Raw genomic sequence first — 22,293 nt, 5'->3', positions numbered from 1 at the left:
ACATCACATCAACATAGCAGCGGAAAAATCTTTTGCAGAGTACACAAGGGGACTTCGCATACCCTCCAGGCGGCGGAGGGGGGGAGGTACTCCCATATAGTAAGCTATATGGGTATGTACCGCTATGAAGACTGTCGTTTTCAGGCAGTTTAGTCTGGGGGTAGGGTATAAAAATCAGACAGTTTGGGTCTAGGACAGGGTATAATTTACCGGGAAAGTGGCCAGTGTATAAATAATTTAGTCTACAACAGGGTTCTTTACCCGGGGGTCTATAATAAGAATTGAAACTCGAAAGTGACTATGTAAGATATTGGTTTAGTTAGCGTATGCTGAGCCACGACAGTGATAAAAGTTCTGCATGGAAAATAGCTAGTCTGCGATAGTGTATGGTAGGGGTTTTTGGTGCCAAGTCTAGAAAGGGGTTAAAATTGTTGCAAAATCAAGCTGATCATGGCTCTATAATATAAGATCTGAGCTCTAGTACCCATATAGCTTATTATATGGTAAGGGTTTCTGTGTCCCAATGACCCACCCCTACCCAATGATTTACAGAGTTCACCTCAAGGGTGGCATCCCTGCTCAATTTTGTGCCCGCGACATTTGGGGTTTGCGCTCAGGTTTAACATGCCCTGCAGACAAAATCTTCTGTGCTGCTCGAGAGTGAATCCGAGAACACACAGGAGGGGAAGGGTCGCTAGACATTTAATAAAGTTTGCCTCCACTCTTAATAACCAGCAACCTGGTACTCGATTTCAAGAACAACGTTCAGTGTAGAAAGTGACTAGACAAAATCAATCGCCAATATACTAAAACGTCGACCTACAAAAGTCGGCGAATTACGGAATTATATTTGGTCGGCGAACGTAATTATAAACGTTACTTATTTCATTTGGGCGAGGTTTGATTCTGTTTTTTTTTTTTGGTGCGGGAAGGGAGAGGAGCGCGGGGAAAATATGACTATTCTATCCTTTTAAAGAGAGATAAAAGTTCTTCAAGGAGTGTTATTCTTTTCGCTTTTCTTGGAACACACACAAATGTATCTGAAAATTTGCCTAAGATATAAAGATCTCGTCATATCCAGTAGAGGCGTATATAGTGGACACAATGTTTAGCACGCACGTCAACTAAGTCTTAAGTTTTCTTTGTGAAACGTTGCCTTTGAGCGGTGAGGCGAATGGCCCTAGTGACTTTTCATTCAAGCACATCAAAAGACACCGCTCAACCAAAAAATGCCAATCAAAAGAATGCTGTCACCAGCCGGCAGATGCACTTCCCATTCAAAAACCAGTCAATGTGAAGAACTTGGCAAATGTCAATTTTCAAAGTCAACGAGTGGATCTTGAAAATCACAACTTACAATGATGTCATAACAACATAAATTAAAAAAACTCTCAAATTGAACTTTTTCATAACAATGCTTTAATTCACCGGTCAAGTTGGTTTTAGTCTTTGTTTAGGGTAAATAAGAAACGTTGAAGGACATTCTGTATTTTATCTTCACGCTCTAAAAAAACTTGCTTTCAATGGTGAAGATCGTGTTTCAGGAGTACATTTCAATCTAATTGCCGTGGGACCAGCGGTATGTCACAGGTTTCTTTACCTGCCATATTGTTTGGGATCATCTCTGTTTTGGCAATAGCAGGTAAGTAGAAAAAAAAATGTTATTGTCTAGCCACAAAATTACACAAAACTTTGTAAAAATATAGAGAATCAATACTTTCAGCTGAATTTATGACTTTCACCCACAATTTTTTTTCCATTTTCATTATTTTCATCCAAGCATGCTGTCATTGTAAATAAGCGTTGACCTGAAGCTATTCCATAGTATAACCTGCTGTACTTGTAAACCATTTAAACATTGTGTTTAGTCGACCAGTGCATGTGTTTTTAAGTCTCAATTTTAACGTGATAAACAAGCTGGCTTATTATGTTTACGCTCTAGTGTTTGAACCTTTAAAAAAGAGAGAATTTATGGTCTTTATTTTTCAATGTTACGTGGAAAATAATTAGACTTAATTACTCCGAGAAGTTTCTGTAATTTTGCAAATAGTAACCTATACTTGAAAGTGCTTTTTTCGTTGTTTTCACTTTCAATCATATTGGTGAGCAATTACAAATCCATTGGCATTTAATTATTCTAAGATCATATTGAAAAATTAAAACACATCCACTTCAAAATAGGGCAAACTTAATTAAATGTACAATAACTTTACACTTTATCTTGATTTACTAACGTTTGTGTTCATCAAAGTGTAAAGCTCTGAAGCACATGTGAAATAACATGGAAACAGGCATATATTTTCTTCCTTTTGAATGAACTACAAAATCTTGTAAGGGCCATATCGAGGTCACTTCTGCGTCTCCTTCAAAGGTGCGAAACTGTTTAAAAGAAAATGTGTTTGATTTTGTAACAATCTCAAAAGATAGAACAATTTACCCAAGGATTCAGAGAGGACTTCAAGATGAAATTTGGATCTTTTTTATTTTGATCTTATTACAAAGTGGGTGACGAGAGAGATTTCGGCCCGTGGTCTCGCTGGTCAGCGTGTAGTCAGTACTGTGGATCAGGAGGATTGAGATATCGTGTTCGCTCTTGCATCCGTGATGGAGACTGTCAGGGACGAACTCTTCAAGTGTCCACATGTTACAAAACAAAGTGCTACTGTAAGTTTTGGTTTATAGCCATCGTAGAAATGACGAAGTGTAACAACTTTCGCAGGCTCGTAATACCATTTGTAATCTATTTTCTGAATTACCTGTAGCCTCTAGGCTTAAGACAACTCGGAAATGGCCTATTCTTTTTGTCATCAAAGTGATACAGCTGTTGTTGTTTTGGGAATAGGGGCATTGTTTCTGTTGCTTGTTCTGTTGTGTCGAGTATCGAGTATCGAGTATCGATGAGTATCGAGCCATTGATGTAAAACCCTGTGAGAGCTGCTACCTGACCCTGAAATAAACATTGTCAGATGTGAACACTCCCCACTTGCTACCCGGAACCTCTGATACGAATAGAACACAATGGTTACAGACACAACACAACGTTGACAGTTGACTCGGCATGCGCCCTCGTCAACTATCACGCGATAGAAATCTCGAGCGCATAATCTAATTATTAAAGAGGGGCTAAACTGAGGTTGTAGATTGATCAAAAACAAGTCATCTTGATGCCAGGCATAGGCGATTACTGTTCTACATTAAAATCGCTGTTTTCGCCTGTTTCTCGGATAAGTTGCACAAATTTTTGCGTTCTCGCAAACTGAAAACTATAAAGAAACCCGCGTGTTTTTCTAATTATAAATAGTATATGCGGAGTTCTAAGCCCAAATTGTTTCCAAGTTGGAGATGTATGTTGTATTCGTTGTTTGTCGGTTTTTTTGTGTTTTGCTTTGCAGTAAGCTGCAGGCAGTATTTCGAGGACGGTTATGAAATTGATGGAGTGTACAAGTTATTTGTTGATGGACCCTGTGAGAGACCTGTGGAAACAGTGTGTGACCAATCACGAAGGTTTGGAGGCGGCTGGACTCTACTGGTAAAATCAGAAATTTGAACAAGAGATTACACGCCGTTGTAAAGCACCTTAAAGATTTAATCCTATAATTTTAGTCCTCCATGTACTGTATGACAAATGAGATCAGGTTCTGCTTATTTTCGAATTATTTTACATAAACTTACAATTTAGATCTTTTATGGGACCTGAAAACTGCACTATTTTTTTTTTTCAGAGTAGTGTTTTCCAAATACCGCTCGACAACAACTGATAAAGCAGCTTGGTAAACGGCAAAATAACTTCAATTCTGTCCCTCCTCGTAAGCAACAATGACGTCGCAACGTGAACGTACCCAGTATCTTCACCATTTTCTACGGAAGTTAAGCCGTTTTCAAAACTTGTGCTGTGCAATATTTTCAGTTTGAAGGTCACAATTTGTGTTCCAGGGAGTACACATTACTATTGAAAAAAATAAATCTTTTAAATTGAAGGAAAGGTTGAAATAATACTTAATTAGTTAACTATAGCAGATACGCAGATACCAAGGACGGTTTACGAACGATAAATCTCAGAACGTTATAGTCTAAATCACTCTTTATAGGTAACTATAACTATAATTATTTTCTGTCTACAACGATTCAGGTGCAAGCTGTCACTAACAAAGGATGGAACGACAGAACAGTACTTCAGCGTAACGCGTACGCCACTGCAAGGAAAATCGGCAGGGCAGACTTTTCCATATTAGGAAAAGCTGACATTATCAAGCACGACCCAACAAACAGCAGTCCCTTTCTGTACCGCCTTGATGCAAATCAACCAGGCAGGTGGGGCGGAGTTTGGCAGGCTCCGAATCACTACACGTTTACTGGGAAATTTGCTAATTTAACTGAAGTCACGATGCTTAAGAAATTCGACAACTGGAAAAGCGGACCTTTTGCCGTAAGCGATCGAATGCCCTGGTTGCCAAGGCTAGACGATTTGGCTCTGCTGACAACCAATGACAAACTGATAGAGCAAATACCCTGGGGAACAATAGTCTCGCGTCACTTGTGGCCTTATAACCCTGCTCCCTGGATTTTCTTGGACATGATATATCCTGGCAAAATATGGTACTGGTTAAAGGAAGGGAAGAAAGGTATGTTAAAGTATTTTTGTCAACCCAAGTAAGGAACAAATAATTTCTGCGATACAAGAACGAGATACATCGCTTTTTGTGCGCGAGATACATTTTTGCACCCTCACGTTTTACATCGTATAGTTTTGCAAGCTCAATTTTTTTGGATTAACGACTTTTACGTTGAGCATTAAGACAATTCAAGTCAGGCCTTTCCACAAATATCACGTAAAACCGCCTAATTATCTTTCCGGTGATTCTGCGAAACTTTTCTAAATATCTCGAAAAACCCTCTAAATATATATCTCGCATTTTTATTTTCAAAATAAACTGCTTTTGAATTACTTAGGCTAGAGTTTTTAAACTGTTCTTGTGCAGGAGCCCTGTCTTGTAGTAGTTGGAGCTGGGGAGCAAGATTCTGGCAATTCGATGTTACCACCATCCACCGTTTTGGGAAATAGCTGCTTTAGCGCTTTTAGTCGAGATAGAATACATTTTTCAAGTGGAAAATCGTTAAACTTAATATTTTTGTCACAGAGCTGAGTATTGTTTCAAGAAAATAGCGAAGAAAACACAGCATGCACAGGGTTAATTAAGCCCCGAAAAGTTCCAAATATTTCTAAATATCCCCAAATTTTCTCAATATCTTAATATTTCTAAATATCTTGGAAACTTCTAAATATCCCCAAAAATATCCGGATATTTGTGGAATGGCCTAATTCAAGAGTAAGTAAAGTGATGTGGTCTCAAGCAGTTTAAGGTAATTCTAACTTTTAATCCTATAGATGAAATTCCAGTGTGAGCATTACTTTCATGTGGTGCTGTTTGTTAAAAAACAAATTCTGCATTGGTTGTTACATTAAAGTTTGTTGATGGAACGCTAGCATTAGTGTCACGTCATATTTCATGTTGAAGATTTATCATTCTGTAGGAGGTTCGACCTTATAAGGCTGTAGATAATACCGGCTAGTATGACCATTTCGCTCATATATCCTACATACATTGAATTTTATTACTGTCTCCCAACTAACATTATTAATTTAATAGAGCCTACTAGAACGCTTTTTCTCTACATGGTAGAACATTGATTTAATGCCTGAAGGACAGCAAAAATTCCTTTTTAAGTATTTTGCTAGCTGTACACTTTCTTCTAGCAGCAAATTAACCGTCTGGTCTTCATTGGGTACCTGCGCTTATAAAGAGTAACCTACATTAAATATTTTCTCAGATTACAAAGAACCAGACATTGCTTGTCCTGTCGAAACACCTTTGCCAGGTAGAGTGACACTTTTTTTCACGTATATCTCATTAATTATGTTTGGGTTGGCCTCTTATCATTAAAAACTCCACGGCATGACTATGATGGCAATCAGAAACTTCTCGGAACTTTTCTATCAAAGGGTTCCAATGAGGAATATTTATCAGTCAGTTTAACGGTTTCAAAGCCTTAGCACCAAAACATGCCTACTAATGTTTAATGTGGAATTCTTAACATGATTGTAAGGTAGAGGTAAGCGCAAAACGTTAAATATTAGTGAACCCCACGCGCAGCAAAAATAATTGAAACTATTTTCTTAAAACCAACAGTAGACCTTGTGCATAAACCATCAGCAGTTTAGGAAGATGCGTTGATATTTCGATTTTGATTTATTTTCGGGTAGTCCCTATTTCGGAGATGTAGTTTGTATTGAAGAAAAGATTGAGCTTATACCGTGCGCCTAGAAGGGAGCAAATGCTGTCTGTGAAATTATTTCCATATAAACAAAATAGAAAGCAAAAAAATACAATCGCCATATAACATTACAGTTCCTTGAACATGCAAAACCAAGCCCTGCTATTAATGATTAATTAAAACTGGAAAGAAATCATAACCTCTCTTTATGCTCAAACCGTTCAAACTTATTGAAAACTAGAATGCGGAAAGAGTATAATTACTGGAGGGCTTTTTTTCTGCTAATAAAATATTTAGGACCTAATTTTCTTGGAGTAGGGAAGGCAGGAGGGGGCAGGAACTTATCCTATACTAATCATTTATACCCTTGCTGCTTTAATGAAGTTCACGGAGGGTACAGTGCTTGGTCTGCATGGAGCACATGCAGCAAAACCTGTTCAACCGGTTACAAGGTCAGAGCAAGATACTGTAACAACCCGCGACCTGCAAATGGGGGGAAAGACTGCACTGAACTGGGCCCGTCACGTGAAACACTCGTGTGCAAACCGTGGCCACCATGTGATGGTAAGAATGGCATATGGGATGTCGCTCTTATTCATTATAACGCCCAATGCATAAACCTTAAAACGTATTAATGGGCTGTGCAATGAAGATATGCGGCAAACTTTGTAACTGACGATCAGTACGTTGCCCTCAAATCTTACTACGTTTGAGTGATGAGTGGCTAATTTAAAGTGAGAGTCACTAGTTCTAGGTGCCACAACTTTTGGGTCCCTGAAACGTGCAAAATACTGTGAAAAAATCGATCTTACGAACAAGAAAGTTAATCTTTGCTAAAGGTGTAAGTTCTTATTTGTAAACAGGATGTAACTTGTTGAAAATAATTTAATCTTTTGCGTGCGTAAAATCAAAGTCCATGGTGGCACTAACGTGACACTAACTTGATATCACTTGCCAACAGTTCAGCGAGCGTGTTCCACTACACAAAAGAGGACTTTGGATGATACTGATTTCTTTACAATGATTCACTCTCCTAGGTTCTGCCAAGCACAGTCCTCTTCGAAGCCCCGATGGATTATGCTTAATTCCCAAATCCCGTTCATGCGCAGTGAATGAATCAGAAGTCCTCGTATTTGATACAGACTGCATTAGCGACTCCACATGGTTCCTTCTACGCGATGACGACTCCCTTCAGCACGCATGCTCAGAGATGTGTGTTAAGCCGCTGACAAATGACAGCGTCCCCACTGAAGGCACTCAAGTCGGGTTATCGTTTCATGCCTGTGATGACCGTGTACACAGGTCAGAGATGAAATATTCAGCTCTTTAACATTCCAACGTACATGTATCAAATCATTGCTAGGTGTACCAAATTAAATTCAAATGTAGATTCAGAACTAAGGAAGCTTACATTGTAAACTAGGATAGTTTGATAACAAAAACAACAACAACCAACAGGTAAACAGTCTGAACCAAAGTTCTAGAGGGTTGTCAAGAGGATTGGGAAATAATTTGAACAAAGAACAGCGGCGCCCCTATCAACGAGAAGAAACCGCTCCCTCGCACTTACTTGCCGTTGATTTTAAAATCAATTAAACGGCAATAAGCGCGGAGTTATATATAGCGTGAGCAATAACAAACGGCTTTTGCAACTCTGATGGAGGTGGACAGAGGCCACCGAAAATTCAGTAAACAAAAATCATGGATCGGATTAAAAAGAAGTTTATTGTGAGAGAATGCCCATCAGCGATCGCCACACTGGAAGCACTATTTTTACTCACAACAAAGAACATAAAGTTAGACTAATTTTTAAAACTACGCTATCTAGGCAATGCAGGATCTTGAATTAAAAGGTTTTCTGGGTTAAGGGAGCCATGTGAGGAGGGCACAGGGCATCAATTAACAGTTTCTGCAAGTGTATGTTAGTAGGTCATAAACATTAACGTTGAAACTAAACCTCAAAGCATCATCATAATCGTATTATTTAACCTTCGTGATCTTGCTGGTAATTTAGATTTCAAAAGACTAAAGGTATGGCTTATGGGAAAGCCATCCAGTACCTTACTGGAGGATTATGCCTGCAGTCAGTCAGCAGTAACACACCGGCCGAAGGAGACGTTGTAGTCTTAGGCAGGAAATGTGCCGAAGGATGGGATGCGTTCAAACGGGTTTTTACGTTTCCAAACCCTGGTAAAGGCATTTAGTTCACTAATCAATCAATTCATAGCAAGTAAAAATGTATCATCCAAAAATTAATTGGCTAAACTAAACAACGTAAACGTAGAACGCCAGAAAAAGGCACAAATATATTGAGGGAACTATTCATACGCCAACTACTCGGCACTCACTCACTCACTCACAAGCTGGAAACAAAGGTCTCCCACCGCTCTCTGAATATGGCCAACCTTAGGATATTGTTCCTGATATATGGGTTAAGTCCTAAAACTCCTCCTACTTAGTATTGTATTTTGCTTCTTTTCAGCGGATTATGAACATGTCATTTTACTGTGGAATTGTTAATATCAATATTTTGCAGCAACGTACTATGTGCTTCAATGTCAGAATTTAATAAAAAAAATCTCAATATCATTGGTCACAAATGGCATTGTGATCCAGGTGTACAGAGGTACTGATGTGGGTCTCTTTTTTGTAAGTAATGAAGCACCAGTAAGATACATGTATTTATCTTTGTTTATCAATGTCGTCCAGATTGTAGTTACGGCCTGCAGATTGGATTAATGAGTGACTCACGCCTTAGCAGCAGTTCTGTGCTAAACAGTAATTTTGTGGCGCCTTATGGAAGACTTCGAAACAGAACGAGCGCTTGGTGCGCGAGAGGGTATGAACGCAGTTTATTACATTTGCTACCAAACTACAACATAAACCCTAGTAGGAAGTAGCAAATTCTTGAGAATTTATCCTACTAGCATTGACAAACAACCCGAGAGTTTTTCATGTCATCTATGTACACATATTTTTAGAATATCACATCGGACAGAGACCCTTAAAAAATTATGAACGATAATTCTTATCATTTCTAGGGGTGACACAAATCCATACTTTCAACTTGACCTGGGCTACGCGGACGAAATACAAGGCGTGGCTACCCAGGGACAGGAAGCTGACTACTGGTTTGTGCGCAAGTTCACATTGAGTTTTAGTCTGGATGGTACTGCATGGTTTAATTACACAGAAAATGGACTTGGTACTAAGGTACGAGAGACAAATATGTTATCACTGTCCTCTCTTCAAACGATTTGCCTGCATTCAAAGTTTCACGGACAATTTGGCGTCCAGTATGTTATATTTATCTTAAGTTATTTTTGTTACCAACGGTCGGGGTAGTGGATTCCACTTGTAATATCATGTACGGTGTCCTTTAAGGGGAATAGAGCTTGAGGTTGCTGGTTTTTTTGTTTTTTTTTAATGAGATATAAAGAAAATGGAATACTTGAAGCAAAAGAAGTGGAAAAGAACTTTCCACATTTTAACAGGTAAACTGAAGCTTGCCCGTCGACACTGGCAACTGCAAGGTTACTCAAACGCAAAAACAAAGCAACAACAACAAATTCATCGCACTTAACAAGAATGCTAGGTCATCAACGCGAGTACTCAAAAACAACGAAATAGCAGGAACAAAATGTCCCAAAATTAACGACATAAGAAAAAATGTTCTCTTGTTTTGTATGTCTGATATCTGTTTATTCGATCTTGTGGACTACACTCTTACGTCCAATTTAATTTGTGAACCACATTTCAGGTATTCGATGGCACCACACATCCACTGCTGGTAAAGCCCAGTCCAATAGAACCCTCTGTGATTGCTCGGTATGTCCGAATTAACCCGGTTCAGTGGTATCAGAAGTCATGCCTTAGAATGGAGTTGTACAGATGTTCACTTAGAAATGGTAACATATTGCTTCAGAGATTTACAGACGTAAAGATTAATCTGTGTTTTTGAGTTTTCATGGTCTGGTCGTTTGAAATGTAAAGATTGGCATTCAGATGGCCAAAAAAATGTAAGCTTCAAACACACGCACAACATCATTAAATACTTCAGAGTCGATTGATTTTAAGCCTCAATTCCTACTATCTTTTCTTTTTAATCAAACTGTGAAGGTCTTTGGACGTTTTAGTTTCATACATTTTTTTTTCATTTTCCCTATCTGGAACTAGCCTTGAGGAGCCGCAGACAATTAAAATCGATAGAAACCTGCATGGCAAGAAGGTAGTAAAAGGCAGATATGATTTACTGACACGAAGACTATGTGCATGGCTTTCTGTTGATCTTTTGAAATAATTGTTTCTTATTGGTTTGCCTATCGGTTTTTTGGTGGTTTGCAGTCACGTGATAAAAACTGCTTTCTTGGTCATGATGAATTGAATTAGGTAAAATTGCAAAATTAGGCAAACAAAGAACACAACCTTACAAAATTCCAAGGTCAGAAAGTTGCTCGTATCAAAGTTCTGAGTGATTGAAAATGTTAATTTTTGGCCAATTAGGAAACTTTCCTACAAATGTCTTATTGCCTGCATCTTAAGACTCGTTTAAACTGCTTGCTTTTACACTGATAATGTTATTGTTGTTGTTGTTGTTGTTGTTGTTGATATTGTTCCGTTGCATATATTTTCAGCTGATCCTTACGAGCTCTGACATATTAAGACGAAGAAACGTCGATAACACGGCAAGCCAAGATTCGAGGGTATTTCAACATGTGTCACACAAAATAAAGTCCAGAACCTGCTTTGCACCTGTTGGGATTTACAGGCCTGTAACGGAACTTACACCACGACTTGAGGAGAGATCGAGTGAGCTGTAATTACATCGTGGGCCATGGGTTAACCTACAGGGAAAATACAGAAACTCAAAGAATTTAATGTTGCTTTTTACTTATGAAATAAGTCAGTAGACAGAGTAACGGACCTGACCATCAGAGACCCTCTGGGGAAAAAGGAAGGAAAGTTCCTCGTACCGTCTGAATGGACCTTTAAAAAACAATGGATCTCGCAAAATTTTCACAGATCGCCGGGACCGTTTTTTTACGCAATTTAAAAAGCCAAAAATGTCTCCGGCTCAAAAAGAATAATGCAAGTCTTGCATTTACCATTCATAACCTCTAAATCTCGAAGTTTCAATATTCGGCACGCTAAATCTTTTATTTCCAAATTTGGAATTTTCAAAATTTGCAATTGGTAGGCGAAATCTTGAATTTCCAAATCCAGAATTTTCAATGTTTGGCAAATCAAATCTTGAATTTCCAAATTTTGAATTTTCAATATTTGATAGGCCAAATCTTAAATGTCCAAATCTTGAATTTTTAATATTTGGCGAGCCAATTCTTGAATTTCCAAATTTTGAATTTTCAATATTCGGCAGGCGAAATCTTGAATGTCCAAATCTCGAATTTTCAGTATTTGACGGGCCAAATCTTAAATTTCGAAATCTTCAATTTTCAAATCTTGAACTGTCATATTTGGCAGGGAAGATCTCGAATTTTCAATATTTGGCATCCCAAACCCTAAATTTTTAATATCAAGCAAGCCCAATCCTGACAAGCCAAATCTTGAATTTCCAAATCTCGAAGTTTCAATATTGGGCACAACAAATCCTGAAGTTTCAATATTTGGCAAGCCAAATCTTGAATTTGCAATATTTGGCAAGCCAAATCTTAAATTTCCAAATCTTGAAGTTTCAATGTTTAGCAAGAAAAGTCTTGAATTTCCAAATCAAGGAGTACGTAGTGAATGGTCTTTCAAACACCGCGGGCCTCGCAAAATTTTCGTCGAATTTCACAAGTCTTTAAGTTTCGCTTTTGAAAGCACTTACAAGTCCGGCCTCACAATTTAAAAAGTCACCAATATCTCGGGCGCGACAAATAAAACGCTAGTATCACAATTACCATTCACCACTTTTACTAAGGCCAGGTATTCAGAACAAACAGGCGATTTTTTCTCAAGTTAATTTTTTTAGGTTACGAAAACACGTTACACTTTGGTAATAGTATCCAGAGAACTGACGTAATATTATAAAAATGTATTCATTTTATGTACAAAAGCACTCGATGACAATTTACTGCACTGTAGTCACAAAGCTCTTATTTCTGGGCCTGTTTTAGCTTCTGGTATCCTTTTAAAAGTGGAATAAAACTTGAGCTACAACTTTATCGGTATTCTTTGGAATCGATCAAATTTCTCAGGCATGCATGCTTTCACTTGGGACTCCCGCGATCATACGTTGCATAGCGCAGTTCTACTGCTGTTTTTGCGTTCTATGGTATGAGGTACTATCGAACTTATTTAGAACCAGTATTTCCTACTGAAGGAAAGCGGATTCTCAGTTTATTTCAATGAGAATATTCGAGATGCCTTTCCCGCTACTCATTAAAAATTAAAATTTGATTCAAGAGTAGATATTTGATGTTCCTTCTAGAGAAAAGTGAATTGAAAATGTAAAAATGTGCGATTTCTTTCCTATAGGGGGACGAAACTCACAGAAGATAAAAAGTATAAAACAGCAATGAAAAAAACCGTCTAAAAAGTTGCCTCTCTCAGGAAAAAAGGTTTCAAACGCCGCAGAAAATAAAATCTGCAGAACAGGAACTCGGTAAACAGCAGCTGTTTCAGTAACGCCCTTTATACTATTTTTCTGTTGTAATATTTTCTCGTACCTTTAATGAATTAATAAAAACAAATTAAATAGATCTCTCCACTTTGAATTGTTCGCAGTAATAAGAACAAACAACATAATGGACAAGTCGGTCAACATTCTCATAGTTTTATCTGTTGCCAGTAAAGATAACCCTCCTTCAACGGTTGGTGGTACAAATTACCCATATAGCTATCATGGTCGAAACAGGCCTACCGGCCCTATCGATATGCTGTGTTTATAGATCTCTTGGTTAAAAAGATTACCCTAAATAATCGGTTGGTGGTAACGAATACCCTTATTGAATGGTTCGTGGTGAAAAGTACCCTTATTGATTAGTTGAAGGTAAGGATTTATCCCCTTATTGATCAGCTGGTAGTAAAGATTACCCTTATTGAATTGACGGCAGCAAAGAATACCCTAATTGATTTGAACATTACTTATTGTTCAGTTGGCGGTAAATATTACCCTTATTGATCAGTTGGTGCTAAAGATTACCCTTATTAATCGGTTTTAGGGAAAGATTACCGTCATTGATTGGCTGGTGGTATAGATTACACTTGTTGATTGGTTGGTGGTAAAGATTACCCTCATTGATTGGTTGGACTGGTAAACATTAAGCTTATTGATCGGTTGGTGGTAAAGATTAAGCTTATTGATCGGTTGGTGGTAAAGATTACCTTATTAATCAGTTAATGGTAGAGATTATTTTTATTGATTGGATGGTAGTAAAGTTTACCCAGATAGATCGGTTGGTGGCCAAGATTACCCTTATTGATCTGTTAGTGGTAAAGTTACCCTTATCGATCAGTTGGTAATATGGTTACCGTTATTGATGGGTAGGTCGTAAAGATCACTTTTATTGATTGATTGGTGGCAAAGTTACCCTTCTTGATTGGTTGGTGGTAGACTACCTATCTTGATCGGGTGGGAGTAAAGCTACCTCTTTTGATCAGTTGGAGGTGAAGATCACCTTTATTGATTGGTTGGTGGTAAAGCTACCCTTATTGATTGGTTGGTGGTAGACTACCCTTTTAATCGGGTGGTGGTAAAGTTCCCTTTATTGATCGGTTGAAGTTAAAGAATACCCTTGTTGATCAGTTGCTGGGAAAGTTACCCTTATTGATCAGTTGGTTGTGAGGATAACCCCTATTGACTGGTTGGTGGTTAAGATTACCTTAATTGATAGGTTCGTGGTAAAGATTACCGTTATCAATCAGGTTGTGGTAAAGATTAATCGATTGTTCGGTGGTAAAGATTACCCTTATTGATCGGTTTGTGGTAATGATTACCTTTATTGATCGGTCGGTGGTAATGATTACCTTTATTGAGAAGTTGGTGGTAAAGATCACCCTTATTGATCGCTTGGTGGTAAAGATCACCTTTATTGATCGGTGGTGGTAAAGGTTACCCTTATTGATCGGTTGGTGGTAAAGATCACCCTTATTGATCGGTTGGTAGTAAAGTTACCCTTATTGGTCGTTTGGCTGTAAAGATTACCTTTATTGATAGGTAGTTGTTGAGGATTACCCTTATTGATCTGTTGGTGATCAAGATTACCTTTATTGATCTTTTGGTGGTAAAGATTACCTTTATTGATAGGTAGTTGTTAAGGATTACCCTTATTGATCTGTTGGTGATAAAGATTACCTTTATTGATCGTTTGGTGGTAAAGATTACCTTTATTGATTATTTGGTGTTAAAGATTGTGTTTATTGATCGGTTGGAGGCAAAGTTACCCTTATTGATGGGCAGGTGGTAGAAATTACCTTCATTGCTGTTGGTGGTAAAGATTTCCTTTATTGATAGGTTGGTGGTATAAAGATTACCTTTATTGAGTGGTTGGTGATAAAAATTGCTGTTTCTGATCGGTGGTGGTAAAGATCAGCCTTATTGATCGGTTGGGCGAAAAGATTACCTTTATTGATCGGTTGGTGGTAAAGGTCACCCTTATTGATGGCTTGTTAACCAGTTCGTGGTAAAGATTACCTTTGTTGATCGGTTGGTGGCAAACAGTGCCTTTATCAATCGTTTGGTGGTAAACATTACCTTCATTGATCGATTGGTGGTAAAGATTACCCTTATTGATCTGTTGGTGGTAAAGATTACTTTTATTGATCGGGTGGTGGTAAACATTACTTTTATTGATCGGTTGGTGGTAAAGATTCCCTTTATTGATCGGTTGGTGGAAAAAGGTTATCCTTATTGATCAATTGGTGCTAAAGATTACCCTTACTGAGCGGTTAGTGGTACTTAAAGATTACTTTTATTGTCCGGGTGGTGGTAAAGATTACCTTTAGTAATCGGTTTGTGGTAAAAATTAGTTTTATTGATGGGTTGGTGGTAAAGATTACACTTATTGATCTGTTGGTGGTAAAGATCACCCTTATTGATCGATTAGTGGTAAAGATCACCGTTATTGATCAGTTGGCGGTAAAGATTACCTTTATTGATCGGTTGGTGGTAAAGATTACCCTTATTGATCGGTTGATGGTAAAGATAACCTTTATTGATCAGTTAGTGGTAAAGGTTACCCTTATTGATCGGTTGGTGGTAAAGATTACCTTTATTGATCAGTTGATGGTAAAGATTACCTTTATTGATCGGTTGGTGGTAAAGATTACCTTTATTGATCAGTTGATGGTAAAGATTACCTTTATTGATCGGTTGGTGGTAAAGATTACCCTTATTGATCGGTTGGTGGTAAAGATAACCTTTATTGATCAGTTAGTGGTAAAGGTTACCCTTATTGATCGGTTGGTGGTAAAGATAACCTTTATTGATCAGTTAGTGGTAAAGGTTACCCTTATTGATCGGTTGGTGGTAAAGATTACCTTTATTGATCGGTTGGTGGTAAAGATTACCCTTATTGATCGGTTGATGGTAAAGATAACCTTTATTGATCAGTTAGTGGTAAAGGTTACCCTTATTGATCGGTTGGTGGTAAAGATTACCTTTATTGATCGGTTGGTGGTAAAGATTACCTTTATTGATCAGTTGATGGTAAAGATTACCTTTATTGATCGGTTGGTGGTAAAGATTACCTTTATTGATCAGTTGATGGTAAAGATTACCCTTATTGATCGGTTGGTGGTAAAGATTACCTTTATTGATCAGTTGATGGTAAAGATTACCTTTATTGATCGGTTGGTGGTAAAGATTACCCTTATTGATCGGTTGGTGGTAAAGATAACCTTTATTGATCAGTTAGTGGTAAAGGTTACCCTTATTAATCGGTTGGTGGTAAAGATTACCTTTACTGATCGGTTGGTGGTAAAGATTACCCTTATTGATCGGTTGATGGTAAAGATAACCTTTATTGATCAGTTAGTGGTAAAGGTTACCCTTATTGATCGGTTGGTGGTAAAGATTACCTTTATTGATCAGTTGATGGTAAAGATTACCTTTATTGATCGGTTGATGGTAAAGATAACCTTTATTGATCAGTTAGTGGTAAAGGTTACCCTTATTGATCAGTTAGTGGTAAAGGTTACCCTTATTGATCGGTTGGTGGTAAAGATTACCTTTATTGATCAGTTGATGGTAAAGATTACCTTTATTGATCGGTTGGTGGTAAAGATTACCCTTATTGATCGGTTGATGGTAAAGATAACCTTTATTGATCAGTTAGTGGTAAAGGTTACCCTTATTGATCGGTTGGTGGTAAAGATTACCTTTATTGATCGGTTGGTGGTAAAGATTACCTTTATTGATCAGTTGATGGTAAAGATTACCCTTATTGATCGGTTGGTGGTAAAGATTACCCTTACTGATCGGTTGGTGGTAAAGATAACCTTTATTGATCAGTTAGTGGTAAAGGTTACCCTTATTGATCGGTTGGTGGTAAAGATTACCTTTATTGATCGGTTGGTGGTAAAGATTACCTTTATTGATCGGTTGGTGGTAAAGATTACCTTTATTGATCAGTTGATGGTAAAGATTACCTTTATTGATTGGTTGGTGGTAAAGATTACCTTTATTGATCGGTTGGTGGTAAAGATTACCTTTATTGATCAGTTGATGGTAAAGATTACCTTTATTGATCGGTTGGTGGTAAAGATTACCTTTATTGATCGGTTGGTGGTAAAGATTACCTTTATTGATCAGTTGATGGTAAAGATTACCTTTATTGATCAGTTGATGGTAAAGATTACCTTTATTGATCGGTTGGTGGTAAAGATTACCTTTATTGATCGGTTGGTGGTAAAGATTACCTTTATTGATCGGTTGGTGGTAAAGATTACCTTTATTGATCAGTTGATGGTAAAGATTACCTTTATTGATCGGTTGGTGGTAAAGATTACCTTTATTGATCGGTTGATGGTAAAGATTACCTTTATTGATCGGTTGGTGGTAAAGATTACCTTTATTGATCGGTTGGTGGTAAAGATTACCTTTATTGATCAGTTGATGGTAAAGATTACCTTTATTGATCGGTTGGTGGTAAAGATTACCTTTATTGATCAGTTGATGGTAAAGATTACCTTTATTGATCGGTTGGTGGTAAAGATTACCTTTATTGATCAGTTGATGGTAAAGATTACCTTTATTGATCGGTTGGTGGTAAAGATTACCTTTATTGATCGGTTGGTGGTAAAGATTACCTTTATTGATCAGTTGATGGTAAAGATTACCTTTATTGATCGGTTGGTGGTAAAGATTACCTTTATTGATCAGTTGATGGTAAAGATAACCTTTATTGATCAGTTAGTGGTAAAGGTTACCCTTATTGATCGGTTGGTGGTAAAGATTACCTTTATTGATCGGTTGGTGGTAAAGATTACCTTTATTGATCGGTTGGTGGTAAAGATTACCTTTATTGATCAGTTGATGGTAAAGATTACCTTTATTGATTGGTTGGTGGTAAAGATTACCTTTATTGATCGGTTGGTGGTAAAGATTACCTTTATTGATCAGTTGATGGTAAAGATTACCTTTATTGATCGGTTGGTGGTAAAGATTACCTTTATTGATCGGTTGGTGGTAAAGATTACCTTTATTGATCAGTTGATGGTAAAGATTACCTTTATTGATCAGTTGATGGTAAAGATTACCTTTATTGATCGGTTGGTGGTAAAGATTACCTTTATTGATCGGTTGGTGGTAAAGATTACCTTTATTGATCGGTTGGTGGTAAAGATTACCTTTATTGATCAGTTGATGGTAAAGATTACCTTTATTGATCGGTTGGTGGTAAAGATTACCTTTATTGATCGGTTGATGGTAAAGATTACCTTTATTGATCGGTTGGTGGTAAAGATTACCTTTATTGATCGGTTGGTGGTAAAGATTACCTTTATTGATCAGTTGATGGTAAAGATTACCTTTATTGATCGGTTGGTGGTAAAGATTACCTTTATTGATCAGTTGATGGTAAAGATTACCTTTATTGATCGGTTGGTGGTAAAGATTACCTTTATTGATCAGTTGATGGTAAAGATTACCTTTATTGATCGGTTGGTGGTAAAGATTACCTTTATTGATCGGTTGGTGGTAAAGATTACCTTTATTGATCAGTTGATGGTAAAGATTACCTTTATTGATCGGTTGGTGGTAAAGATTACCTTTATTGATCAGTTGGTGGTAAAGATTACCTTTATTGATCGGTTGGTGGTAAAGATTACCTTTATTGATCGGTTGGTGGTAAAGATTACCTTTATTGATCAGTTGATGGTAAAGATTACCCTTATTGATCGGTTGGTGGTAAAGATTACCTTTATTGATCGGTTGGTGGTAAAGATTACCTTTATTGATCGGTTGGTGGTAAAGATTACCTTTATTGATCAGTTGATGGTAAAGATTACCTTTATTGATCGGTTGGTGGTAAAGATTACCTTTATTGATCAGTTGATGGTAAAGATTACCTTTATTGATCGGTTGGTGGTAAAGATTACCTTTATTGATCGGTTGGTGGTAAAGATTACCTTTATTGATCAGTTGATGGTAAAGATTACCTTTATTGATCGGTTGGTGGTAAAGATTATCTTTATTGATCAGTTGATGGTAAAGATTACCTTTATTGATCGGTTGGTGGTAAAGATAACCTTTATTGATCAGTTAGTGGTAAAGGTTACCCTTATTGATCGGTTGGTGGTAAAGATTACCCTTATTGATCGGTTGGTGGTAAAGATTACCCTTATTGATCGGTTGATGGTAAAGATAACCTTTATTGATCAGTTAGTGGTAAAGGTTACCCTTATTGATCGGTTGGTGGTAAAGATTACCTTTATTGATCAGTTGATGGTAAAGATTACCTTTATTGATCGGTTGGTGGTAAAGATTACCCTTATTGATCGGTTGGTGGTAAAGATTACCTTTATTGATCGGTTGGTGGTAAAGATTACCTTTATTGATCAGTTGATGGTAAAGATTACCTTTATTGATCGGTTGGTGGTAAAGATTATCTTTATTGATCAGTTGATGGTAAAGATTACCTTTATTGATCGGTTGGTGGTAAAGATAACCTTTATTGATCAGTTAGTGGTAAAGGTTACCCTTATTGATCGGTTGGTGGTAAAGATTACCCTTATTGATCGGTTGGTGGTAAAGATTACCCTTATTGATCGGTTGATGGTAAAGATAACCTTTATTGATCAGTTAGTGGTAAAGGTTACCCTTATTGATCGGTTGGTGGTAAAGATTACCTTTATTGATCAGTTGATGGTAAAGATTACCTTTATTGATCGGTTGGTGGTAAAGATTACCCTTATTGATCGGTTGGTGGTAAAGATTACCTTTATTGATCAGTTGATGGTAAAGATAACCTTTATTGATCAGTTAGTGGTAAAGATTACCCTTATTGATCGGTTGGTGGTAAAGATTACCTTTATTGATCGGTTGGTGGTAAAGATTACCTTTATTGATCGGTTGGTGGTAAAGATTACCTTTATTGATCAGTTGATGGTAAAGATAACCTTTATTGATCAGTTAGTGGTAAAGGTTACCCTTATTGATCGGTTGGTGGTAAAGATTACCCTTATTGATCGGTTGGTGGTAAAGATTACCCTTATTGATCGGTTGGTGGTAAAGATTACCTTTATTGATCGGTTGGTGGTAAAGATTACCCTTATTGATCGGTTGATGGTAAAGATTACCTTTATTGATCAGTTAGTGGTAAAGGTTACCCTTATTGATCGGTTGGTGGTAAAGATTACCTTTATTGATCGGTTGGTGGTAAAGATTACCCTTATTGATCGGTTGATGGTAAAGATTACCTTTATTGATCGGTTGGTGGTAAAGATTACCCTTACTGATCGGTTGGTGGTAAAGATAACCTTTATTGATCAGTTAGTGGTAAAGGTTACCCTTATTGATCGGTTGGTGGTAAAGATTACCTTTATTGATCGGTTGGTGGTAAAGATTACCCTTATTGATCGGTTGGTGGTAAAGATTACCTTTATTGATCGGTTGGTGGTAAAGATTACCCTTATTGATCGGTTGATGGTAAAGATAACCTTTATTGATCAGTTAGTGGTAAAGGTTACCCTTATTGATCGGTTGGTGGTAAAGATTACCTTTATTGATCGGTTGGTGGTAAAGATTACCCTTATTGATCGGTTGATGGTAAAGATTACCTTTATTGATCGGTTGGTGGTAAAGATTACCCTTACTGATCGGTTGGTGGTAAAGATAACCTTTATTGATCAGTTAGTGGTAAAGGTTACCCTTATTGATCGGTTGGTGGTAAAGATTACCTTTATTGATCGGTTGGTGGTAAAGATTACCTTTATTGATCAGTTGATGGTAAAGATTACCTTTATTGATCGGTTGGTGGTAAAGATTACCTTTATTGATCGGTTGGTGGTAAAGATTACCCTTATTGATCGGTTGGTGGTAAAGATAACCTTTATTGATCAGTTAGTGGTAAAGGTTACCCTTATTGATCGGTTGGTGGTAAAGATAACCTTTATTGATCAGTTAGTGGTAAAGGTTACCCTTATTGATCGGTTGGTGGTAAAGATTACCTTTATTGATCGGTTGGTGGTAAAGATTACCCTTATTGATCGGTTGATGGTAAAGATAACCTTTATTGATCAGTTAGTGGTAAAGGTTACCCTTATTGATCGGTTGGTGGTAAAGATTACCTTTATTGATCGGTTGGTGGTAAAGATTACCTTTATTAATCTGTTAATGGTAAAAATTCCCCTTATTGATTGGTTGGCAATAAAGATCACCTTTATTGACTGGTTGGTGTCAAAGATTACCTTTATTGATCGGTTGGTGGGAAAGGTTAGCCTTATTGATCAGTTGGTGGTAAATATTACATGTACCCTTATCGATCGGTAGGTGATAAAGATTACTGTTGTTGATCGGTTGGTGGTAAAGATTACCTTTATTGATCGGTTGGTGGTAAATATTACATGTACTCTTATCGATCGGTAGGTGATAAAGATTACTGTTGTTGATCTGTTGGTGGTAAAGATTACATGTACTCTTATCGATCGGTAGGTGATAAAGATTACTGTTGTTGATCTGTTGGTGGTAAAGATTACATGTACTCTTATCGATCGGTAGGTGATAAAGATTACTGTTGTTGATCTGTTGGTGGTAAAGATTACATGTACCCTTATCGATCGGTAGGTGATAAAGATTACTGTTGTTGATCAGTTGGTGGTAAAGATTACTGCTGTTGATCGGTAGGTGATAAATATTACTGTTGTTGATCAGTTGGTGGTAAAGATTACATGTACCCTTATCGATCGGTAGGTGATAAAGATTACTGTTGTTGATCTGTTGGTGGTAAAGTTTCCCTTATTGATCGGTTGGTTGTAAAGATTAGTTTTATTGATCAGTTGGTGGTATTACTTTTGTACCCTTATTGATTGGCTGGCGTTAGAGATTACATGATCGTAACCTTACTGATCAGGTGTGGTAAAGCTTAACCTTAATGATTGCTTGGTGATAAATATTACCTCTCGACTTGTTGGTGGTCAAGATTACTATCATTGATACATGATTTGTTAGTTGGCGAAAAGTTTACCGATATTGATCGAGTGGTGGTAAAGACCTGTTAAAGTTATTTGTTTGCAGTAAGGGTTACTTCTGTTGGCGGTAAGATTACCTACACTGTATGTTGATCGGTTGGTGGCAAGAGTTACCCTTACCAAATTGTTAGCAGTATAAGTTACCCTTGCTGATTGGTTGATGGTAAAGAAAACTATCATTAATTTGTCAGTGGTAAAGATTACCCTTTTTATATGTTACCGGCAGTTATCCATGTTGGTGGAAAAGACTCCCCTTTTTGATCTGTTTGTTGAAAAGATTGCTCTTTGATCAGGATTACCCTCATTGATCTGTTACCATGATTATTGATTTGCTGTCTGTAAGGATTTCCCATATTGACTTTGGCAGGGATAGAATACCCACATTTATAT

General features: G+C 37.3%; 1 protein-coding gene and 2 long non-coding RNA genes across 3 annotated transcripts in view; 2 read left to right on the top strand and 1 right to left on the bottom strand.

The window, feature by feature from the left end:
- LOC149104286 (uncharacterized) overlaps nt 1-22,293 on the top strand; it is a 198,784-nt gene that overhangs the window by 121,239 nt on the left and 55,252 nt on the right. The window lies entirely within an intron of this gene.
- On the top strand, nt 1,374-12,432 carry LOC110058921 (uncharacterized). Its single transcript, XM_089271965.1, has 12 exons — nt 1,374-1,642; nt 2,503-2,664; nt 3,393-3,529; nt 4,130-4,622; nt 5,830-5,877; nt 6,658-6,837; nt 7,311-7,575; nt 8,288-8,463; nt 8,983-9,112; nt 9,315-9,486; nt 10,034-10,181; nt 10,908-12,432. The coding sequence occupies exons 1-12, from the start codon at nt 1,582-1,584 to the stop codon at nt 10,925-10,927; spliced, it is 1,992 nt and encodes a 663-aa protein (XP_089128091.1). The 5' UTR covers nt 1,374-1,581; the 3' UTR covers nt 10,928-12,432.
- Nucleotides 18,463-21,343, bottom strand: LOC149104287 (uncharacterized). Its single transcript, XR_016201656.1, has 3 exons — nt 21,316-21,343; nt 21,184-21,249; nt 18,463-18,513 (listed from the first exon to the last, which is right to left on the bottom strand). It is a non-coding gene; the product is annotated as an uncharacterized LOC149104287 (long non-coding RNA).

The sequence above is a fragment of the Orbicella faveolata genome, unplaced genomic scaffold (assembly GCF_042242905.1).
Source record: "Orbicella faveolata isolate gen_17 unplaced genomic scaffold, um_ofav_v1 contig_34, whole genome shotgun sequence".
In the NCBI taxonomy this organism is placed as follows: domain Eukaryota; kingdom Metazoa; phylum Cnidaria; class Anthozoa; order Scleractinia; family Merulinidae; genus Orbicella; species Orbicella faveolata.
This window is presented reverse-complemented; position numbering and strand designations above follow the sequence as displayed.